This window comes from Heptranchias perlo, chromosome 15, assembly GCF_035084215.1.
Source record: "Heptranchias perlo isolate sHepPer1 chromosome 15, sHepPer1.hap1, whole genome shotgun sequence".
In the NCBI taxonomy this organism is placed as follows: Eukaryota; Metazoa; Chordata; class Chondrichthyes; order Hexanchiformes; family Hexanchidae; genus Heptranchias; species Heptranchias perlo.
The window spans coordinates 64790745-64806670 of record NC_090339.1 but is presented as its reverse complement, the minus strand read 5'-3'; the positions used below and the strand labels follow the sequence as shown (position 1 = coordinate 64806670).

General features: G+C 46.6%; 1 protein-coding gene across 4 annotated transcripts in view; it reads right to left on the bottom strand.

Annotated features, from left to right (window-relative positions):
- arhgef6 (Rac/Cdc42 guanine nucleotide exchange factor (GEF) 6) overlaps positions 1–15926 on the bottom strand; it is a 163451-nt gene that overhangs the window by 104658 nt on the left and 42867 nt on the right. For all 4 annotated transcript variants that reach the window (XM_067997332.1, XM_067997333.1, XM_067997335.1 and 1 more), the window contains exon 3: positions 6816–6903. In XM_067997332.1, coding sequence (XP_067853433.1) covers positions 6816–6903 — 88 coding nt within the window. The remainder of the gene's footprint in view (positions 1–6815; positions 6904–15926) is intronic.

The following is a 15926-nucleotide window of genomic DNA, read 5'->3' as shown; positions in this document are numbered from 1 at the left end:
ATGTCAAGACCTTGGAAAGGGTGCAGAGGAGATTTACTAAAATGGTAACAAGGATAAGGGGAAACTGTTTCCAGTGGCAAGAGGGTCGGTAACCAGAGGACACAGATTTAAGATAATTGGCAAAAGAACCAGAGGGGAGATGGGGAGAATTTTTTCGGCAGCAAGTTGTTATGATCTGGAATGTGCTGCCTGAAAGGGTGGTGGAAGCAGATTCAATAATAACTTTCAAAAGGGAATTGGATAAATACTTAAAATGGGAAAAAAATGCAGGGCTGTGGGGAAAGAGCAGGGGGAGTGGGACTAATTGGATAGCTCTTTCAAAGAGCTGGCACAGGACAGACAGGTCGAATGGCCTCCTGCTGTGCTGCATGATTCTATGAATGCTACCATCTATATTTCAGCGTAAAGGACTCCAGCACAACATCAGTCGCATTTACATTTTAGGTAAAATTCAGCTTGACTTGGCATATACTAAATATAAAGACTAGATGTAAAAATATTACTCCAGTTGCTAGAACATAAGAACAGGAGGAGGCCACACAGTTCCTCGAGCCAGTTCCAACATTCAACTAGATCATGGCTGATCTTTACATCAACCCCATTAACCCAGCTTTGTTCCAAATCCCTGACCCAACAAAAATCTATTGATCTTGGATATTTCAATTGATCCCCCAGCATCCACAGCATTTTGGGGGAGCGAGTTACAGAATTCCACTATCCTTTATGTGAAAAAGTTCTTCACGATTTCATCCCAAAATGGCCCAACTCTAATTTTAGGACTAAAACTAGAGTGAAATTAATTCAGTGTTTAAAAACGAACCTACACCATGCCCCCCTTGTTCTGCATTCACTCATCAGAGGAAATAGTTTCTACCATATCAAAACGCTCTTTCATTTTAGATCACTCCTCAACCTTCTAAACTCAACGGAATACAAGCCAAGTTAATGCAACCTGGCCTCATAATTTAACCCTTTAAGCCCTGGTATCAATCTGGTGAATCTGCACGATATTAGATTCAGCGTTCTATCTGGTGAATCTGCACTATATTAGATTCAGCGTTCTATCTGGTGAATCTGCACTATATTAGATTCAGCGTTCTATCTGGTGAATCTGCACTATATTAGATTCAGCGTTCTATCTGGTGAATCTGCACTATATTAGATTCAGCGTTCTATCTGGTGAATCTGCACTATATTAGATTCAGCGTTCTATCTGGTGAATCTGCACGTTATTAGATTCAGCGTTCTATCTGGTGAATCTGCACTATATTAGATTCAGTGTTCTATCTGGTGAATCTGCACGTTATTAGATTCAGCGTTCTATCTGGTGAATCTGCACTATATTAGATTCAGCGTTCTATCTGGTGAATCTGCACTATATTAGATTCAGCGTTCTATCTGGTGAATCTGCACTATATTAGATTCAGCGTTCTATCTGGTGAATCTGCACTATATTAGATTCAGCGTTCTATCTGGTGAATCTGCACTATATTAGATTCAGCGTTCTATCTGGTGAATCTGCACTATATTAGATTCAGCGTTCTATCTGGTGAATCTGTGCTGTATTAGATTCAGCGTTCTATCTGGTGAATCTGCACTATATTAGATTCAGTGTTCTATCTGGTGAATCTGTGCTGTATTGGATTCAGCGTTCTATCTGGTGAATCTGCACTATATTAGATTCAGCGTTCTATCTGGTGAATCTGCGCTATATTGGATTCAGCGTTCTATCTGGTGAATCTGCACTATATTAGATTCAGCGTTCTATCTGGTGAATCTGTGCTGTATTGGATTCAGCGTTCTATCTGGTGAATCTGCACTATATTAGATTCAGTGTTCTATCTGGTGAATCTGTGCTGTATTGGATTCAGCGTTCTATCTGGTGAATCTGCACTATATTAGATTCAGCGTTCTATCTGGTGAATCTGCACTATATTAGATTCAGTGTTCTATCTGGTGAATCTGCACTATATTAGATTCAGTGTTCTATCTGGTGAATCTGTGCTGTATTGGATTCAGCGTTCTATCTGGTGAATCTGCACTATATTAGATTCAGCGTTCTATCTGGTGAATCTGCACTATATTAGATTCAGCGTTCTATCTGGTGAATCTGCACTATATTAGATTCAGCGTTCTATCTGGTGAATCTGCGCTATATTGGATTCAGCGTTCTATCTGGTGAATCTGCACTATATTAGATTCAGCGTTCTATCTGGTGAATCTGCGCTATATTGGATTCAGCGTTCTATCTGGTGAATCTGCACTATATTAGATTCAGCGTTCTATCTGGTGAATCTGTGCTGTATTGGATTCAGCGTTCTATCTGGTGAATCTGCACTATATTAGATTCAGCGTTCTATCTGGTGAATCTGCACTATATTAGATTCAGCGTTCTATCTGGTGAATCTGCACTATATTAGATTCAGCGTTCTATCTGGTGAATCTGTGCTGTATTGGATTCCACACTCTGCCTATAACTAATTAATCGCAAGCTCACCCATGACATCATCTTACTTAAGCAGCAGACTAATGTTACAAGGATGAACTTCGCTTAGTAATTAAAAGCGTTCCATTACCTCACTTTCCAATAAAACCTAGCAGGAAAATCTGTCATGACAATCCAACTGGCCTAAATTCCCAACAGTGCAAAGGAACAAATGAAATTCGTAACAATTGAGCAGAAGGAATTACTATTCCTCCTTTAAACAGTGTGGATGCGTTTTTAAACACTGAATTTATTTCACTCTAGTTTAAAAACAAGTTTCAAATGGACTAGAGTTGAATCCACATACGGCCAAACTCATCCATATCCAACGCATATTTTGTACACAAGAGTTTGCCACCTAGAAGACACTAATTTTGAGCAGTCAAACTCTCCCCTGCACGGTACTCTAGATATGACAAGCATTGTTTAGCCAGCCCCATTTGTGTAGAGCAGGTTTCTCTTAAATTAAAGCCGTAAACTTGAACTCATCCAAAACTCTGCTGCCCGTATCCTAACTCGCACCAAGTCCCGTTCACCCATCACCCCCTGAGCTCGCTGACCTACATTGGCTCCCAGTCCGGTAACACCTCGATTTTAAAATTCTTATCCTCATGTTCCAATCCCTCCATGGCCTCGCCGCTCCCTACCTCTGTAATCTCCTTCAGCCCTACAATCCTCCGAGATCTCTGCGCTCCTCCAATTCTTGTATCTTGTGCATCCCCGATTTCCTTCACTCCACCATTGGCAGCCGTGCCTTCAGCTGCCTAGGCCTCAAGATCTGGAATTCCCTCCCTAAACCTCTCCGTCTCTCTCTCCTCTAAGACGCTCCTTAAAACTCTCTCTTTGACCAAGCTTTTGGTCACCTGTCCTAATATCTCCTTATATGGCTCGGTGTCAAATTTTGCTCGATAACGCTCCAGTGAAGCGCCTTGGGACGTTTTTACTGCATCAAAGGCGCTATATAAATGCAAGTTGTTGTATTTGTAAAGTCGTTTTTATACTGCACTAGTGCCGCTGGATTCTGACGGTGTGTCTCACGCAACTAGAGGGAACACCAAAGATAAACTTGCCCAATTCGCTAAGGCCAACATCAGCAAGACTCAGAGTCTTCCCTGGACTTTGGCTTCAGTGAATCTGGTAAGTTTATCTTTCACACTTTGGCAACGATGTGGGACCCGTGCATCAGGAGTCAGTGACGCAGGCAGGTGGATGTAAAAGATCCCACGACACGATTCGAAGAAGGGCAAGGGGCTTCTCCCCAGTGTCCTGGGCCAATATTTATCCCTCAACCAACATCACATAACAGATTATCTGGTCATTGTCTTACTGCTGTTTGTGGGATCTTGCTGTTTGCAAATTGGCTGCTGCGTTTCCTATATTACAATAGTGACGGCACTTCAAAAGGACTTAATTGGCTGTAAAGCGCTTTGGGAGGTCCTGAGGTCGTGAAAGGCGTTATATAAATGCAAGTCTTTCTTTATTTTATCAGTACCGTGGAAAAGGGGCTTCAGTTACAGGGAGTCTTTCCCCACTCTGAAGATCAAGGGGAAGCACCAACAGCACTGACTACTGAGAAGCTGGCGAGCGAAGGCAGGCAACTACTACTAAATAGCGTGATGGTTAAAATTGCATCGGTATCTAACGATCAAGTGTCCTGCTAGGGCTACTTCAGATAGTGTGGGAATTGGGGTCCCAGTGGGCCAGGCTGGGTGGGGGCAGGTTCCCTTCCCTGAAGGACATTAGTGAACCAGTTGAGTTTTTATGACAACCCGACAGCTTCACTGTCACTGTCACTGGTGCCAGCCCACAAAATACCAGGTTTATTGAAGTCAACTTCACAAACTAACCTGGTGGGATTTGAACTCCTCACCTCTGGGCTACTGGTCCAGGTTAGACTAGTGCACTCCGTTCAACCTACTTAAACATAACTTTATTGGGGGGTGGGGGAAGAGGAGGGTGGAGAGGAGGGTGGAGAGAAAGGTGGGTAGAATAGCCACTGTACACACGCAGAATTAATCGTACGTTCAATCCTGGTGAAAGCAAGTTTATATCGAGCCCCAGGTTTGCTCCAAGACAGAGGGGAACAACATTTTCCTTCATCTGGTTTAGTAACACAGCTCTGCTGCTAGTTAGTGATTTTCTGAGGATGAGCTGCTCACTTCCTATTTCAAACCCCTAATCTGACCGAATGTACAATTAACAACCATTGACAAGGCAGGCCCGTCAATCACACCGAGCAAAACAAGCGACGCGCCGAGCGACAACACGCGACGCGCCGAGCGACAACACGCACACGGTTATCTGTAACGTAAGAACATAAGAAATAGGAGCAGGAGTAGGCCAATCGGCCCTTCGAGCCTGCTCCGCTATTCAATAAGATCATGGCTGATCTGATCCTAAACTCAAATCTAAATTCATGTCCAATTTCCTGCCCGCTCCCCGTAACCCCTAATTCCCTTTACTTCTAGGAAACTGTCCATTTCTGTTTTAAATTTATTTAATGATGTAGCTTCCACAGCTTCCTGGGGCAGCAAATTCCACAGACCTACTACCCTCTGAGTGAAGAAGTTTCTCCTCATCTCAGTTTTGAAAGAGCAGCCCCTTATTCTAAGATTATGCCCCCTAGTTCTAGTTTCACCCATCCTTGGGAACATCCTTACCGCATCCACCCGATCAAGCCCCTTCACAATCTTATATGTTTCAATAAGATCGCCTCTCATTCTTCTGAACTCCAATGAGTAGAGTCCCAATCTACTCAACCTCTCCTCGTATGTCCACCCCCTCATCCCCGGGATTAACCGAGTGAACCTTCTTTGTACTGCCTCGAGAGCAAGTATGTCTTTTCTTAATTATGGACACCAAAACTGTATGCAGTATTCCAGGTGCGGTCTCACCAATACCTTATATAACTGCAGCAATACCTCCCTGCTTTTATATTCTATCCCCCTAGCAATAAACGCCAACATTCCGTTGGCCTTCTTGATCACCTGCTGCACCTGCAAACTAACTTTTTGATTTTCTTGCACTTGGACCCCCAGATCCCTTTGTACTGCAGTACTTTCCAGTTTCTTGCCATTAAGATAATAACTTGCTCTCTGATTTTTCCTGCCAAAGTGCATAACCTCACATTTTCTAATATTGTATTGCATCTGCCAAATCTCTGCCCACTCAACCAGCCTGTCTATATCCCCTTGTAGGTTTTTTATGTCCTCCTCACTCTCTACTTTCCCTCCCATCTTTGTATCATCTGCAAACTTTGATACGTTACATTCGGTCCCCTCCTCCAAATCGTTAATATAGATTGTAAAGAGTTGGGGACCCAGCACCGACCCCTGCGGAACACCACTGGTTACTGGTTGCCAGTCCGAGAATGAACCATTTATCCCAACTCTCTGCTTCCTGTTAGATAACCACTCCTCCACCCATGCCAGAATATTACCCCCAATCCATTGATTCTTTATCTTGAGCAATAATCTTTTATGTGGCACCTTGTCGAATGCCTTCTGGAAGTCTAAATACACTACGTCCACTGGTTCCCCTTTATCCACCCTGTATGTTATGTCCTCAAAGAACTCAAGCAAATTTGTCAGACATGACTTCCCCTTCGTAAAGCCATGCTGACTTTGTCCTATTAAATTGTGTTTATCCAAATGTTCCGCTACTGTTTCCTTAATAATAGACTCCAAAATTTTACCCACCACAGATGTTAAGCTAACTGGTCTATAATTTCCAGCCTTCTGCCTACTACCCTTTTTAAATAAGGGTGTTACATTAGCAGTTTTCCAATCTGCCGGGACCTTTGCCGAGTCCAGAGAATTTTGGAAAATTATTACCAAAGCATCCACAATCCCTACTGCCACTTCCCTCAAGACCCTCGGATGTAAGCCATCAGGTCCAGGGGATTTATCCGCCTTGAGTCCCATTAATTTACTGAGTACCATCTCCTGAGTGATTTTAATCGTATTTAGCTCCTCCCCCACTAGAGTCCCCTGTTTGTCCAGTGTTGGGATATTCTTAGTGTCCTCTACCGTCAAGACTGAAACAAAATATTTGTTCAGCATTTTTGCCATCTCCATGTTTCCCACCATTAATTTCCCGGTCTCATCCTCTAAGGGACCCATGTTTGCCTTCGCCACCCTTTTTCTTTTTATATAACTATAGAAACTCTTGCTATCTGTTTTTATATTTTTTGCTAATTTATTTTCATAATCTATCTTCCCTTTCTTAATCAATCCTTTAGTTACTTTTTGCTGTCTTTTGAAGACCACGTGGCAGGATGGGGAGATCTTGAAAAGGTGAACTTTCCCGAGCACAGGAAGTCACATCTTACCTTCAGTGGCCTTGTTAATAGCTGTAAGGGTGTTCAAAACCTTGTTGAAGTTCTGCCCTCTGTACAGGTCATAGACATCGAACGTTTGCTACAAACAAAATGTGAAAGTGAATCAAAGATGAACTTGTAAAGAAACATCACATTCAAAAACAGTATACGGCTTTCCTTTTATTCATTCATTCAGGGGATGTGGGCGTCGCTGGCAAGGCCGGCATTTATTGCCCATCCCTAGTTACCCTGAGAAGGTGGTGGTGAGCCTTCTTCCTGAACCACTGCAACACAATTGAGGGGCTCGCGGGGCCGCTTCAGAGGGCAGTTAAGAGTCAACCATGTTAGTGTGGGACTGGAGTCACATATAGGCCCAGACTGGGTTAAGGACGGCAGGTTTCCTTCCCTAAAGGAACGACATTAGTGAACCAGTTGGGTTTTTACGGCAATCCGACAGCTTCATGGTCACTTTTACTGAGACCAGATTTTTACTTCCAGAATTTTTTTTTTAAAAACTGAATTCAAATTCTCAAACTGCCACAGTGGGATTTGAACTCCCGTTCTCTGGATTATTACTCTAAACCTCTGGATTACTAGTCCAGCGACATAACAACAAAGCTACCTTATGCTGTTTAATGCTTAACCCGCTGGCCACAGTAATTTTTGTTTGACACTTGGTTCAGTACAGTAAAGATACTAAGTTCATCGATATAACTTTTTAAAAATAACACATTTTCTTCATGAAATAATTCAACATTTATCTCATTAAAATGTAATCACTGTCCACAAAATATTGAGATTAACATTCCCAAAAAGGGGACGATTCTGTGAGATAATCGTGTGCAATTGACTGATTCACAAAAGGTGGTGACCAGTATCAAATATTCATTCAAACTTTTCCAACAATTTAAGAACAGATTATTTTATCTGTTGATTAAATTTACAGGCACAGAAGAGAAAGGAGTTAATGAAACAATTCAGTTTGAAGTGAGTGAGTTTTTTTTAAACCGTCTAACCTGTCTTTCCTTCCTCTTTACCATGTCTTGCCACAAGCGACAGAAATGTTTTAAAAGTAGCACATCATATGCAGCGCGTCTGAAATTAACCATTTGTCGGACTTCGGTACACACTACTCTGGTCCTGAGTGTCAATAACCCAAAAATGCAATTTAATCCTGTGACCGACTTTGATTTGTCAGCTCCATTTTACAGTCATAGAGAAGAACTTGTACCAAAACAGCTCTTTCATACCCTCAGGGCCTCCCAAACTACTTCATCGCCAATGAAATACTTTTGAAGTGCAATCACTGTTGTTATGTAGGCAAGCACGGCAGCCAATTTGCGCACAGCAAGATCCCGCAAACAAAGACCAGGTGGGCCAAGACACCAGGAGAACGCTCCTGCTCTTCTTTGAATAGTGCCAAGGGATCTTTTACATTCACCAGAACAGAGTGCATGGGGCTTCAGCTTAACGTCTTATCTGAAAGGCGGCACCTCAGACAGTGCAGCACTCCCCTGGTGCTGCACTGAAGCGTCAGCCTAGTGCACAAGGCCTGAACCCACAACCTACTGACTCAAAGGCGAGGGTGCTCCACACTGAGCCACGACTGGCACTCAAAGGAAGTGCTGGAGTAGCTATTTAACCCTTTCCTTACCGCCAAGACACATTTAATGCTGCTCTTTGGTCACCCACCAGGAGGCGCACGAGAGCGATCCAATGAGATAAAATTGGACACATGTCCCACAGCTCCAGGACACTGTGTGGGAGCTCCAACACTTGGCTCTTTCAAACGGAGACACAAGCTACATTTTTGTAAAAAAAGGATTATTGGGCCAACTGCAACACGCTCAAATATTCTCTTTGGAAAATCAATAATAAACTTTCCTTGACCAAACACAGTATTTCTCTCCATCTTATAACTTACGACAGTTCTCATCGCCCCTCTCAAACAGCAGCACGAGATTAATCAACCTATCGGTTTTGATCTTTGCATTTTGGGCAATTTTTCCAACACCTGCTGATTTGGTGGTCAAAGTAGGCACATCCTGAGATCAATCGCAGGCTAATTGACATTGCTGCTGGACGTATGTCCAGATTGGGCAGCTCTCTGTTTCCTCCTCTTGGAGAGAACGCTCGGGTTAACTCAGAGACACAACAGCAAACAACTGGCTTTCTCCCTCTGCCTGTATATATTTCAGGATGCTCCGTTGTGATTTGCTGATGTTTTACACAAAGTGTAACCTTTGCAGAATGAAGGTGACGTACGACAGGAGTACTCGAGATAAAAGTTTTATATGTGTCAGTCGTGGCTCAGCGGGTGGCGCTCTCAACTCCGAGTCAAACGGTCATCGGTTCAAGTCCCACTCCAGAGACCTGAGCACATAATCCGCGCCGCACCGTCAGGGGGGGGGCAGTCCCGAGGGAGCGCCGCACCGTCGGGGGGGGGGCAGTCCCGAGGGAGCGCCGCACCGTCGGAGGGGGCAGTACCGAGGGAGCCCCGCACCGTCGGAGGGGGCAGTACCGAGGGAGCCCCGCACCGTCGGAGGGGGCAGTACCGAGGGAGCCCCGCACCGTCGGAGGGGGCAGTACCGAGGGAGCCCCGCACCGTCGGAGGGGGCAGTCCCGAGGGAGCGCCGCACCGTCGGAGGGGGCAGTACCGAGGGAGCCCCGCACCGTCGGAGGGGGCAGTACCGAGGGAGCCCCGCACCGTCGGAGGGGGCAGTACCGAGGGAGCCCCGCACCGTCGGAGGGGGCAGTACCGAGGGAGCCCCGCACCGTCGGAGGGGGCAGTACCGAGGGAGCCCCGCACCGTCGGAGGGGGCAGTACTGAGGGAGCCCCGCACCGTCGGAGGGGGCAGTACCGAGGGAGCCCCGCACCGTCGGAGGGGGCAGTACCGAGGGAGCCCCGCACCGTCGGAGGGGGCAGTACCGAGGGAGCCCCGCACCGTCGGAGGGGGCAGTACCGAGGGAGCCCCGCACCGTCGGAGGGGGCAGTACCGAGGGAGCCCCGCACCGTCGGAGGGGGCGTCTGCCCTCTCAGGTGGATGTAAAAGATCCAATGGCACCAGCCCCAGCCCGCTCAGTCTTTCCCACATTTGAGGGGGAACGAGCCTGTTAGTTACTGAGCACAACAACATAATGGAATTTGGTCACGTTAAAGAAAGACTTGCATTTATTTAGCGCCTTTCACAACTTCAGGACGTCCCAAAGTGCTTTACAGCCATGAATTACTTCTGAAGTGTAGTGCCTGTTGTAATGTAGGAAACGCGGCAGCCAATTTGCGCACAGCAAGATCCCACAAACAGCGATGTGATAAATGATCAGGCAATGTATTTTTAAAGTGATGTTGGTTGAGGGATAAATATTGGCCTGGACACATTACACAAAGCAAATGATTTTTTTTTTTAAATCACCCTTGTTAAAACATGAGGAATATACTTACAAGGAAGGCTTCAGCCACAGATGGAATGCAACAGGATCGAATTTCTTTCCCATTGCACAATCCCCCGTTTGTTTTTTACGGGATGATTATGGGGGCTAGACTTTCGTAGCCCTGATTTGTACTCTCTCATTCCCTCTCCTCCGAGCCATGATTTAGCCTCCAGGCCCCCAGTGGCCTGCCTCTCCCCTCCAGAAGGCAGCGCTGTGCTTATCTCGAACGAAGGCGGAACTTACCCACATTGGTCAGCGTCGCGGACACCTTCACCACAAGGAACTGGCCCGGCCTCTCCCCGAGATAAAACGGGCCGCGAGCCGAGGGGGCTGATCCGATCCTGCAGGGAGGGGAGAGCTAGGACGAGGAGAGGGTTGATAGAAATCCAAGAGGAATAAGCAGAGACCCGAGTCCAAGTGCAAACGGTCTCAGTGCCACTTGTGGCCGTGGCTACAGGATATCAGTTCGGTTCCCATTTTCATCACTTTCTGCACTGATCTGTATTAGAGGTGTAACTGCTGGAATAAAACCCATCACCTTCGGAACCCAACTCCACCCAGTGCACAGTATTCCCCGCCCGGGTACGGGCATAGAGATTGGGCTGATTTACATTTGGAACTACTGCCGTTAATATTTAAAAATACAACAACGGGAGGATAGGAACAGGTCACCCGCAGGCTGACAGCAAGTTAGAAGAGACAAATGAAAGACCCTGAAGAGAATTCTACATGTCGACAGTCAGAAAACATGGAAAAGAAAGTAATGATAACACACGAGAGTGTAAAAGGAGTGAAGTATACTGCTGTACGACATCCACATAACTTGCTGCCTTGAATGGATAGCAAGTATTTTTCCTGCAACTATTCCTCTATTAACTACTTCTGGTCTTTAATCAGAAATCCTATTCTGGAAGATTGGCTATTTCAGATCTGCATGTTCCTTCCCCCCACAGTACCGACCAAGTCAGTGTTTGCAGTGCAATCCTTCGACCGTGGAGCCCGAGTGAGGCTCGACAGCACTGGGTGGGAATGGAGTGATTGGTTAGGTATATAAAGCTGGAGACTGGCGAGAAGCCAGCAGCAAGGGAGAAATTCAACAGAAGGACAGACCTAGATTCATATAACACCCTATACCACATCTCTCACAAACGCCTCAAATTGGTTTATACACAATGAATTGAAATGCGACTGTTGTTGTGTATCATGAATCAACAAAGCCCATAGAATGCTGAATCATACAGCCAATTAGTGGAAAACAAGTCAGAGCAGGTACATCTGCACTGGGCTGTGGTCAAACCCACCTTGAGCACTGTGTCCAGCTGTGGTCAGACCCACCTTGAGCACTGTGTCCAGCTGTGGTCAGACCCACCTTGAGCACTGTGTCCAGCTGTGGTCAGACCCACCTTGAGCACTGTGTCCAGCTCTGGTCAGACCCACCTTGAGCACTGTGTCCAGCTCTGGTCACTGAGGCACAAGCAAGACCCTGAAGCCTTGGAGACAGTGCAGAAAAGGCCACAAAGCTGGCCCTTAGTGTTAAAGGTTTAGGTTTTGCAGGAAGACTGAAGAAACTTCAGCTTTTAAGCCTTGAAAGGAGGCCTTATAGAGGTAAACAAGATATAAACGGTATGGAAAAGGTAAATTTGGAACATTACTTTAACTTAAATTGCAACAATAGGACATGAGGAACAAGGTTTAATCTAGCACAGGGTAAATTTAGGATTGGTTTCAGGAAGCTCTTCTTCACATGAACAGTGATCAATACATGGAATGGACGCCCAGATAAAGTTGGGGGGGATGAAAACTCTGGAATCATTTAAAAACCACTTGGATGCTGCAATGAGGAGAACTTTAGGGGCATTTTGGATGGACGGTAGAAGATGGGCCGAATGGCCTTGTTCAACCTTGTTATCTTGTGAGGGAGGAATGTTGGCCAAGACACTGGGAGAATTCCCTGATCGTCTTCAAACAGTCCCATGGAATCGTTAACATCTCCCAGAAAGGCAGAGGGAGTCTCATTGTAACATGTCATCCAAAGGACTGCACTCCGACAATACAGAACTCCCTCTGTGCAGCACCTGGAATGTCAATCCAGATTCGACACTCAGTCCTCCAACTGTGGCTTGAACCCACAACCTTCTCAGAGGCCAGAGTGCAGCCAACTGCCCCCAAGCTGGTAAAACAATGAGCAGAAAGATACTCTAATCTGCTCCGCCTAAAGTAAGCTTGCTTATTCCTGGTTTCTAAAAGTACTTTGTTTTATTACATTAATAATAGATACCCAGGAGCGAATAATTGAGGGGATCAGATAACATGATCAAACTGCGAGAGCGTAGCTCAAGTCGTTTATTACAGTCACCTGAAACCGGGGTTTAAATTCGCCCCGTTACACTATTGTTTGTCATAGTTTCAGTTTTATTTGAGGTTCGGAGCGCGTGCGCGCTAGGGGGGGCGTTGTAGGTGTGTGTGTTGTAGGTGTGTGTGTGTGTGTGTTGTAGGTGTGTGTGTGTGTGTGTGTGTGTGTGTGTGTGTGTGTGTGTTGTAGGTGTGTGTGTGTTGTAGGTGTGTGTGTGTGTGTGTTGTAGGTGTGTGTGTGTGTGTGTTGTAGGTGTGTGTGTGTGTGTGTTGTAGGTGTGTGTGTGTGTGTGGTAGGTGTGTGTGTGTGGTAGGTGTGTTGTAGGTGTGTGTGTGGTAGGTGTGTGTGTGTGTTGTAGGTGTGTGTGTGTGTGTGTGGTAGGTGTGTGTGTGTGTGGTAGGTGTGTGTGTGTGTGTGGTAGGTGTGTGTGTGTGTGGTAGGTGTGTTGTAGGTGTGTGTGTGGTAGGTGTGTGTGTGTGTTGTAGGTGTGTGTGTGTGTGTGGTAGGTGTGTGTGTGTGGTAGGTGTGTGTGTGTGTGTGGTAGGTGTGTGTGTGTGTGGTAGGTGTGTGTGTGTGTGGTAGGTGTGTGTGTGTGTGTGGTAGGTGTGTGTGTGTGTGGTAGGTGTGTGTGTGTGGTAGGTGTGTGTGTGTGTGGTAGGTGTGCGTGTTGTAGGTGTGTGTGTGGTAGGTGTGTGTGTGGTAGGTGTGTGTGTGGTAGGTGTGTGTGTGTGGTAGGTGTGTGTGTGTGGTAGGTGTGTTGTAGGTGTGTGTGTGTGGTAGGTGTGTGTGTGGTAGGTGTGTGTGTGTTGTAGGTGTGTTGTAGGTGTGTGTGGGTGTGTGTGGGTGTGTGGGTGTGTGTGGGTGTGTGTGTGTTGTAGGGGTGTGTGTGTGTTGTAGGGGTGTGTGTGTGTTGTAGGGGTGTGTGTGTGTTGTAGGGGTGTGTGTGTGTTGTAGGGGTGTGTGTGTGTTGTAGGGGTGTGTGTGTGTTGTAGGGGTGTGTGTGTGTTGTAGGGGTGTGTGTGTGTTGTAGGGGTGTGTGTGTGTTGTAGGGGTGTGTGTGTGTTGTAGGGGTGTGTGTGTGTTGTAGGGGTGTGTGTGTGTTGTAGGGGTGTGTGTGTGTTGTAGGGGTGTGTGTGTGTTGTAGGGGTGTGTGTGTGTTGTAGGGGTGTGTGTGTGTTGTAGGGGTGTGTGTGTGTTGTAGGGGTGTGTGTGTGTTGTAGGGGTGTGTGTGTGTTGTAGGGGTGTGTGTGTGTTGTAGGGGTGTGTGTGTGTTGTAGGGGTGTGTGTGTGTGTGTGTGTGTGTGTGTGTGTGTGTGGTAGGTGTGTGTGTGTTGTAGGTGTGTGTGTGTTGTAGGTGTGTGTGTGTGGTAGGTGTGTGTGTGTGGTAGGTGTGTGTGTTGTAGGTGTGTGTGTGTTGTAGGTGTGTGTGTGTGTTGTAGGTGTGTGTGTGTTGTAGGTGTGTGTGTGTGTGTTGTAGGGGTGTGTGTGTGTTGTAGGGGTGTGTGTGTGTTGTAGGGGTGTGTGTGTGTTGTAGGGGTGTGTGTGTGTTGTAGGGGTGTGTGTGTGTTGTAGGGGTGTGTGTGTGTTGTAGGGGTGTGTGTGTGTTGTAGGGGTGTGTGTGTGTTGTAGGGGTGTGTGTGTGTTGTAGGGGTGTGTGTGTGTGGTAGGGGTGTGTGTGTGTGGTAGGTGTGTGTGTGTTGTAGGTGTGTGTGTGTGGTAGGTGTGTGTGTGTGGTAGGTGTGTGTGTGTGGTAGGTGTGTGTGTGTGGTAGGTGTGTGTGTGTGGTAGGTGTGTGTGTGTTGTAGGTGTGTGTGTGTTGTAGGTGTGTGTGTGTTGTAGGGGTGTGTGTGTGTTGTAGGGGTGTGTGTGTGTTGTAGGGGTGTGTGTGTGTTGTAGGGGTGTGTGTGTGTTGTAGGGGTGTGTGTGTGTTGTAGGGGTGTGTGTGTGTTGTAGGTGTGTGTGTGTGTGTGTGTGTGTGTGTTGTAGGTGTGTGTGTGTTGTAGGTGTGTGTGTGTTGTAGGTGTGTGTGTGTTGTAGGTGTGTGTGTGTGTGTGTTGTAGGTGTGTGTGTGTGTTGTAGGGGTGTGTGTGTGTTGTAGGGATGTGTGTGTGTTGTAGGGGTGTGTGTGTGTTGTAGGGGTGTGTGTGTTGTAGGTGTGTGTGTGTGTGTTGTAGGTGTGTGTGTGTGTGTTGTAGGTGTGTGTGTGTGTGTTGTAGGTGTGTGTGTGTGTGTTGTAGGTGTGTGTGTGTTGTAGGTGTGTGTGTTGTAGGTGTGTGTGTTGTAGGTGTGTGTGTTGTAGGTGTGTGTGCGCGTTCTCGAGGCGCGTGCGCTTGCGTTCTCTCGAGGTGTGTTGCAGGTGTGTGTGCGTGCGTGCGTTCTCTCGAGGTGTGTGTGTGTTCGTGCGTGTGTGTTCGTGCGTGCGTTCATGCGTGTGCGTTCGAGGTGTGTTGCAGCTGGGTGCGTGCTCTACATCCTAGAACCTTAACATTCAGAATAAGACGATTAATGATTACAACAAGATCTGCTGTTCATTACCAGGAATACATTAGAAACCCAACCTTTGAAAATCGACAATATAGCATTTCCACCATGATTTAAAGACTCAAATCCTTCTTGCACAAGCAGGTTATTTGCAAAATAAAAGAAAAATATATTTCTGCATAATTAACCAGCCAATTAATTTACATACAAATTAAACATTTTACTCCCCAGATGAGGTGAGATTTTTAAAAAATACAAGATGACCCCCGGTTGCTCTTGCACAGACAGACCTCCCAGCCGCCCGTATCAAAACTGCCATCGCCATTTCTCAACTTGATAATGGCGCCTGGTGTGGGGGAGGGGAGGAAGGCAGGAATTAAACACCAATTTTGAAAAAATTATGAATGTTTGTTGTTATGTAAAGAGAATTCATAAAGTAATAGACCAGACCTGTCCCAACATGATCCTACCTGCTTCAAGAGCATTCCTACTGCATTGTCAGTCGTGGCGCAGTGGGCAGTTATCTTACCTGAGTCAGGAGCTTGTGGGTTCAAAGCCCACTCCAGAGATTTGAGCACAAAATCCAGACTGCCACACTAGTACAATACTGAGGGAGCGCTGCACTGTCGGAGGGTCAGTACTGAGGGAGCGCTGCACTGTCGGAGGGTCAGTACTGAGGGAGTGCTGCACTGTCGGAGGGGCAGTACTGAGGAAGTGCTGCACTGTCGGAGGGGCAGTACTGAGGGAGCGCTGCACTGTCGGAGGGTCAGTACTGAGGGAGCGCTGCACTGTCGGAGGGGCAGTACTGAGGGAGTGCTGCACTGTCGGAGGGTCAGTACTGAGGGAGCGCTGCACTG